General features: G+C 33.6%; 1 protein-coding gene across 1 annotated transcript in view; it reads left to right on the forward strand.

Annotated features, from left to right (window-relative positions):
• The window catches only part of LOC108368162 (uncharacterized), a gene marked incomplete at its 3' end in the record, with an annotated part of 23,790 nt that overhangs the window by 11,332 nt on the left and 3,670 nt on the right, over positions 1 to 8,788 (forward strand). The window contains exons 2-3 of the mRNA XM_017622947.1: positions 3,805 to 3,887; positions 6,518 to 7,044. Of these exons, the coding sequence (XP_017478436.1) occupies positions 3,813 to 3,887; positions 6,518 to 7,044 (602 nt within the window). The remainder of the gene's footprint in view (positions 1 to 3,804; positions 3,888 to 6,517; positions 7,045 to 8,788) is intronic.

Raw genomic sequence — 8,788 nt, forward strand, 5'->3', positions numbered from 1 at the left:
GGACTACTGACCATCCCGTTCATTAATTTAATTAAAAAAAGAACACCAAGCATCTCTCTACGACTCTGAAGCGTCGGCAAATCTATAAGCTTCAGGCGATCCTTGTAGGGTGGGAGATTTTTAGACGAGTCCCAACATAAATTTTTGAGGGCAAATAACAGGAACTGTTTCTGCACTGATTCGAGCCTGTCACTATGAATTTGATAGCTAGGATTCCATACTATAGATGCATACTCCAAAATCGGTCTAACTAGAGAGGTAAAGAGAACTTTAGTGACATAAGGATCGTTGAACTCCTTGGCCCAGCGCTTAAGAAAAGCCAACAATCCTCTAGCCCTAATCACGCAGGAGTTTATGTGAGACTTGAATTCTAGTTTCGGATCCATAGTTACACCTAGGTCAATGAAATTGGTCACTTGCTCAACATTGTGGTCAGATATCATATACGAATTTGGATAGAACGATTTTCTAGAGAAGGTCATGAATTTACACTTTTTCAAATTTAGTGACATGGAATTTGCTTTAATCGAAAAATTTATTTACAGTCTGAATTGGTATATGTGTAACATATTACATGTGCATATTTTTGATAAATGAAAATCGAGGTTCCTTTTTTGGTCTAATTTCAAAAGCTACTGAATAAATTTTGAGGAGACTTGGTAGAATTAGCATTAATCAGTCCGGTATTAACGTTCATAATTCTATTTTAACTTTTCCTGTAAATTCGCTATAAATTAGGCTGGTGGACTTCAAAATAGTAATTCGCATAAAGGAGTTAGTATTGGTGACAGGCAAAATTCAAAAGTGTATTAAAAAAGATGTCGAATTTCGACAACTGGGCGATACTAGTTATATTAAGTATTTAAATTTACCTTCCTTTTTGCCTTTGTGTTAAGGTTTCTGTACTTTTATTTTAATCTATGCATGTATCCCTTACTTAACTTTACCTTCTACCTTGTTTGAGTCACCTCTTAAAGAGCGATTTTGAAACAAGTTTTGTTAAAAAGTTTTTTTTGTTCATTTTAATCTTCAATCACAATATCTTTTTCATAAGAATATTTATAAATTATAATGTATAAGACATTACGTAAATCTTTTCGCCAACGCACAGAGGAGTATTTGCATAGTGAAAATTATTTGAAAAGAAAGAAAACACGGAACTTAATCATAATTAGGCATTTATATGAGAAAAAAAGGCAAATTACCAGGGAACGGATTTTTAGGACTTAAAAACCTATTAAAAAGGGAAAATGAAATAGCGACAGGAAAAGGCACTAGAAATCGCAAAAAGGTCTACAGAAAGCACTAAAAGAGTACCAAAACCGAAGTTTTTTCAAGAAATACATTTATTTTAGAAATGTTTATATTACAAGGAAAAAGAGAAAAACGATGCTCTAGTTTCATTATATGAAAAATTTGTATTTTGAATCTTTGATTATTTTCTCCTTTCGATTTACCTCACAAAACTTTATTCTCTATAGTTGCAGTAACATTGAGCCACAAGATGCACTTTGAAGTTTTCTGGCAGCATTTTCATTCGATTTTCTTGAAGAAAAGCTTTGAATGTACTAAACGTGTACTCGACGTGATTTGATACAAGAGGCGCCCAATTTTATGGAACGTTTAAAACGTTCAAATTATCAGAAATTAGGGCCTCTCTCCTTGCTATTTATAATTACTTTTTTAAAGGTAGAAAGGGCAAAAAAGGCAAATATCTTAAAAAAGGCAACATCATATATATGGAATCAGGGAAAGCTAAATCCATAAATTCCGTTCCCTGTTAATTAAATTTATCCCACAAAAACATACTTCAGAAAAATTCAAAAACGGCATTCATATTTCTATGGCATAATTGGATCAGCGAGTCCGGATATGCCCTCCGTTTTTTTTTTCTAATTGGCTCTCATTTACGAAAAATTGCGAATTGTGTAGAATTGCAGTTTACATTGATTAAATGACTTAAAAAAAAAATAAAAAATAATGCGGTAAAGTGTGCTAAAGACCCATACGTTCACGCCGAAGTTGAGTAGAGGGTGGTATTGTCCAGTTTCATGATCTTCCGGGGGAACTGAAATTTGAGGACATATAATTCAATAAATCTCGGTACTTAGCTCCGACGAAAGCATTTGAGTATCGAGCGAACTTTTTTGTATTCGCTTTCTTATATTCTTAAGTTATTTTTACTTATGAAGAAAACAGGAGGAAGAATCTAGCGGTGCATCGAATTTTTCCACCGGATCTTTAACAAATAATATTCGATCAGATTAACAGATTTTTAGTTATGCCATCATCGAATCTCTGTATAACTAGCCGTTGAACATTTCTGCTTGGAATCCCTTTTGAAGGATCTTAAACTTCGACTTTAAAAAGCGAAGAAAGCAGAGGTAGGCGGCCAGTGTTATAACAGAGATTTATGGCCGAGGATCCAAAATATATCCCTACAAAAGAATATTTCCCGACGAGACCCGACAAGAAAACAAAATGACTGTTATTTATTTGAAGTATTTGCTAAAAATAAATATCCCATAGGCCCCATTTTAAAGAATATAAATTATAGTACATGCTTTCTATTTGTATATCTATTAGTTTTATTTTAAGACTGGTTCCTAAAACACATAATAACGAAAGAAACAGTTCGAAGCGCAGAAAAAACATTATCACATAAAGGCTATGTTCTATTTGGCGTAGTCAAAAAATCCTGCCAACTGATAGATCGGTTATATAGCTTGAGAAATAATATGTTTAAAGAGAATTTCATCAAAGCTGATAAATCTGAATTTTGACTGTGTGCAACGTGAAGTTCTTGGTAGCTGCGATGAATATTCTTTTCCATTGATTCACAAACTTTTCTGCATTCTGGCCACACTTCAGCTAGTAACGCTTCTTCAGAAATCAGCTGTTGAACCCTTTCACCCTGCCAGGTTGACAGAAAATGTTTGGGTATGAAGTTTTGTAACTCATTCAATTTCAGTACAAAAAGTTTGAAATAGCTCAGAATGCGCCCTGATTTTTGAGAATTTTTTGGGTTGCAGACGTTTCGCATTTTCATCCATATAAAATACTTATGTATGTTCTAAAATAGTCGTGTTTTTATATCGAAGAAAGTGCACAGCTTCGAACTTGCACCTAATTATACTGAAATTAAATTGGCTATAAAAATGCTTGCCCAAAATTTTCTAAAAAATCTGATTAAAAATATTTTAATTTTTAAAGCAAATTTTTGAAATTGGTTGAATTTTCGCGAATTTCGCATTTATTGACAAGTTTTACATGGCAAAATTACTTGATTTCAGCATGATTTGCGAATGAGCTGTAAATTATGATAATGTGAACATGCTTTAGGAGGCATTTCCGATCCAACCATGGCATTGGTATTGGTGTCACTCTGAACTGATTTTTATCTTTATGTTAAACTAATTTGAAATTTTAAAAACTGTCTGCACATCAGCAGGAAAATACCCTTCTAACGATATATAATTGTTTATACCTTAGAAGTACAGTTTAGCCGTAAAGGGGTGTAAAGGAAACATGATTGCCTATTTATATATAAGATATGGCGCATATCGCTTATAATTCTGACTAATATTTCCAATGTTTTTTAAGTTTTTTGAAATTCAATTTTGGGCGTCTTAACGCCACGGGGTTCATTAGTATGAATATATGCTTCAACTAAAAACTACTGTTATACCTTTTTTATTTTTTATTATTATGAAAATAGACTAACTACTTTGCATGTTTATACATTCAATCATATATATTTACATATTTACAAACACTCACAGTTATTTTTTCTAAATTTTGCAGATAACGAAATGGACGAAATAATCTACCAAAGCAATAATCAAAATTCTGTATATGTGCTTAATTCCAACTATAGATCATATGGGGTAAGACATAACATTTAATAATAATAATAATATCCCGACGGTTTTTGCCCTCCATTCCCGCCCATCCGCACGAGGGGCGCAGTCCGCATGACGTATGGAACCAGTATTTTCAATTTTTGCGCCGAGTCACGATAGGCAGGAGTTTGTTAAGTGTCGAGATCTAAAACTGTTCAGCTACAGAACTAAATTCATCAGCCGATTTTATGTCTTTATTTTAATCATTCATTTATTGAGAGAGGACAGTATCGCTTTCTTAATGCTGAAAAGCGGATCTGATATATCAAACGTGCTAGAATGAGAGTTAAAATCCTGGCATAAGCAACGGAGTGGGTCGTGCAATTCAAAATTAGTTTTACAAGCTTTCAGAAATCGGGGGAAAAAGTGTATTGATACCCGGGGGGGGGGAACAGTAAGTCTAACTTCGCCAAGAAGAAGCGGACTTGAAATTGAGCCTGTTAGTAATTTAACTATAAAAATTGTACCAAGCATTTGCCTGTGGCTGGAAAGTGTAGGAAGATAAATAAGTTTTAATCGGCTCGTATAAGGTGGATGGTTATATTGAGAATCCCAACGGAAATTTCTTAAAGCAAAAAGTAGGAATTGTTTTTGAATTGATTCTATCTTGTCTGAGTAAATTTGATACCTTGGATTCCAAACCACCGATTCGTATTCCAGAATTGGCCTAACTAATGTTGTAAACAGGGTTTTAGTGATATATAAGGGTCACAAAATTCTTTTGACCATCGTTTCACAAATGCAAGTACACCTTTAGCCTGGTTGACTGTCACATTAATATGAAGATTCAAATTAAGCTTAGGATCCATTGTGATACCAAGGTCCACAAAATTGTATACCTGTTCCAGGTTATGGTTACCTACTGTATAAGAAGCGGGATGAACAGCTCTTCGCGAGAAGCTCATTACTTTACATTTCTTAAGATTTAGAGGCATAAGATTTACTTGACACCAGTAAGCCATGCTGTCTAAGTCTGATTGTAGCAAAGACCTTTCTTTAATTGAAACGTACGATTTATAAAGCTTTACATCATCTGCATACATTCAAATTTTGGAAAATTGTATATCTGTAGAAATATCATTTATAAAAAGCAAGAACAGAACCGGGCCTAGGTGGCTACCTTGAGGGACTCCTGAAGTAACATCAATGACGTCAGAGATAGTATTTTGAAACATTACCCTTTGTGATCTATCATAGAGGTATGAAGAGATCCAACGTAGAAAATTAGGTGGAAGACCAAGAAGATCAAGTTTGTAGATGAGCAACGAGTGGCACACTTTGTCAAATGCTTTACTGAAGTCAGTATATATAACATCAACAGATTTGCTTTCACTAAATGCTTTTGAGATATAGGATGTTAATTCAAGTAAAATTGTAGAAGTTGATTTGCCCTTGCAAAACCCATGTTGACTATATGAAATGCTAGAAGAGATAGAATGCGTTAACTGATTTGTTATAATTGCTTCAAATAATTTAGGAATTGCAGAAAGCTTAGCTATTCCCCGGTAGTTCTCCACTGAAGATCTGCTACCGCTTTTATGTAACGGGGTTATGAACGATTCCTTCCATATAGTTGGAAAAACGCCCTCTTTAAGAGATAAATTAAATAACGCTGTTAACGGCTCATAGAGATAATCAGAACAATTTATAAGAATACAAGTAGGGATCTGGTCAGGACCATAACTGAAGGACTGCTTTAAGGATTTCAGATAAACTACTACATCATCGGGAGATATTACTGGGATATTTATTGAGTTCATTGGACATAGTTTAAAAGGATAGTCAATGTTAGCATGTGAGTTAGTGGAATAATTGGATTTAAAAAACTGAGCGAACATGTTAGAAATTGCTTGATTATCACTAGAGACGGTATTTTGATAATCGAAGTCATAAAATGATTTGGGGTTATATATTATACGCCGTTTGATTTTACACAAGTAAGCTTTATAACACTTTTTGTTTAATTCAAAAAACTTAGGACGCAAAAGTGAGTATTTTACATAGTATGAGTGTAAACCGGTTTTTTGTGCAATCTAAAATAACGCGACTTTTTGTTTTTCAAATTTCTCAGTTCTTTAGTGAACCATAACTGTGTTTGCACTTTAGGAACATACATGCGTTTAGGCACATGCTTTTCAAATAATTTAGGTAAAGTAAAGTTAAAAAGTGCAACGCTTTGTTCAATATTTTCTTTAAATGCAGGCCACGACAATTTATACAGTTCTTTGTTAAGCATTTTAAAGTTGGCTTTCAAAAAATCAAAGCGAATATTTGTTTCATATGCTTGGGTACTGCAATTTTGACCATCACTTATAACTCCACAGCAGGGTGGTAAAACTAGTGGATCACACTTATTTACAACGGACTTAGATGCATTATCAACATAAACAAGATCTAATACTTTACCAAACTTATTTACCTACACGCACATATGTATATAAATACATAAATGCTTACTGATATTAACTTTAAAATCCACTTGTATATTCTACTTACAAGTAATCTATTATACATATGTAGTCAGACGTATTACGAATTTAAATTCTTACAGTCCCAATTTAGGAAGATACACGTTTATTCTACAATTAATTTTAAATGATTTTTTCCACTTCCAGGACTATGAGTTTCTCAAATTAATTGACCCTAATGACATGAACAATAAAAATATGCCAAATTACAAAAACTCATCGGCTGCGAGATCCGGTTCTCGTTGTTGTTCCGCCGGTGCGCACATAATGCAACATAAATTGCATAATTTGGGGAAATTTTGCGAAGTTACGGAAATAATCGGAAATGCTGTCACATCCCCGCCTTCGTTGTTGGCAGCAGCCTTGTCAACTACATCCACAACACCGCCAACATCGAGATGCTTGCCACCGGCACCTGCATTTCAAAACTTCTTCAACTGCAGCTTTGCGGCAAATGCCACTGGCGGTACCAGTGCCAACGCAACGCACGATGATGGTAGCACTGGTGGAGGTGTGGATGCCATTAAAATCAAACCCAACAACAGTAATAAGAAAAAGTGTGCCAATGTCAAGCCATCCCTTATGGAGAAGAAAACTAAATTTAGAAAGTTCATCGAAGAAGAAAAATGGAGAACGTGTGATACGAGTATTGGGGAAAATGTGCACCAACGAAGGTGAGTGTTGGTATCATGCAAATAAGATTTGGACAGGTTTATAAAACAAATATTTTGCTTGCGTAATTTTGTTGTCGTTAATTTGTGGTTATTTTTAAGTCAATAATTATAATTTAAGTTCTCTGAAATTTTCATTTTCCAACTACATAGAGTGAGCGTCAGTCAAAATCGTTCAGTAAATTTCTTTCCACATTTTCACCTTATTTTGTTTTATTTAAATTTTTAATAAAAACATAGTTCACACTTAATAAAATTCATAAAACTCGAAGTTTCTAACTTTGTAACAATTAAAAAAAGTCTTAAAATTTTCATCAAAATTTCGCACTTTTTATTCAGAATTTTTGACTTTTTTTTGGGTACGCCGTTTTATAGGCCATTCAATTTTATTTTAAAAGTGCAATTTTGAAGTCGCTACAATTTTTTTTGTCGAGGTGTTGGGCATTTCTTCCATATAAAAATAGATTTTGTTCATGCGTTAAAAATTTTTGAATAAAAAATATGCAATTTTGATGATTGTTACAAAGTTACAATTTTGTTGTATTGTCATTAAAAGTTATGCTGATTTCTTTTCTACCGAAAAATGCAACCTTCTCTTTGCCCTCTACGCACGAACACTAAGAAGAAGGCGATGAAAAGGCAACATGTTTTGTAGAAACAAAAACGCCAATAATAAACATATAATAAAACAAAATATTTTCAAAATATGGAAAATTACTGTAGTATTTTGAGTGACACTCACTGTACATATGTATAGTAAGATTACTTGTTATAGTCCAGTCAATTCGGCAAAATGTTTTGGTATACCCTCAAATAATTTCCTAGTGGATAACAAATATCCCATCTTGCTCAGTAAATAATACTGAATAAAATAAGGAATTGTTAAATCTATTGAACATATCGTTTTGCAGAGGAAAAATTATCTAAATAAATGTAGTAGGAAATACTACGTTGCGACTAATAATTTTCGAGTTATCGATTGCTAAATTCAATGTGGTTGTTCATGCTTGCCTGGTTTAACCAGATAACCTGATAACCAGGCAAGCGTGAACAACCAACCACAATGATTCGTTTGATTTGTCTGAAATATGAGTAGGAAATAATGTTACCCATACGCCATGTATCTACACGTTTGACAAGACGAAGTATCTCTTGCCATCAAACAAACAATCAGCGTAAGTGGCAGTAATTTCGAGAAAGTAGAGAATTTTGTTTACATGGGAACCAGCATTAACACCGATAATGGAAATTTTGGTAGGATATATTAAAATACACCTTCACTAAAAATTGTGAAGTGTTAGTACGAAAAAAAGGAGTTATGCCACTCTTTAAAACGCTCTGTACGTATGTGATTTTATTATAATATTTTTGGCTTCTCCGGCAAAATAAAAAATTTGCTGGTTAGGGTCTTTGTGAATTAAGGTAACGATATGTATGTATGTATGAAAAAATTGGCAATACTATTATGCATATGTCTGTATCAAGAATACATTTTTAAATGTTTCACTTCTGCATGAGTCACCCTATTTCTTCTCATTGTTCCTCTTTTCACAAGTATTTATACATACCCAGCCAGCAGGGAAACGTACTTTTAACCGACAGTGCGATTTTCGTAAATTTTTGGTATCCGGAAACGTTCAAAAAACGATTTCCATTTTTGTTAATTTTCGTATCCGAAAAATGTCATCATGTTATTTCAAAACATATATGTAATACTCCTATATTGGCAGTAAGAGCTAGTACCGTC

Source organism: Rhagoletis zephyria, unplaced genomic scaffold (assembly GCF_001687245.7).
Source record: "Rhagoletis zephyria isolate East Lansing unplaced genomic scaffold, Rhagoletis_zephyria_1.1 Rzeph_scaffold_02980, whole genome shotgun sequence".
Lineage (NCBI taxonomy): Eukaryota > Metazoa > Arthropoda > Insecta > Diptera > Tephritidae > Rhagoletis > Rhagoletis zephyria.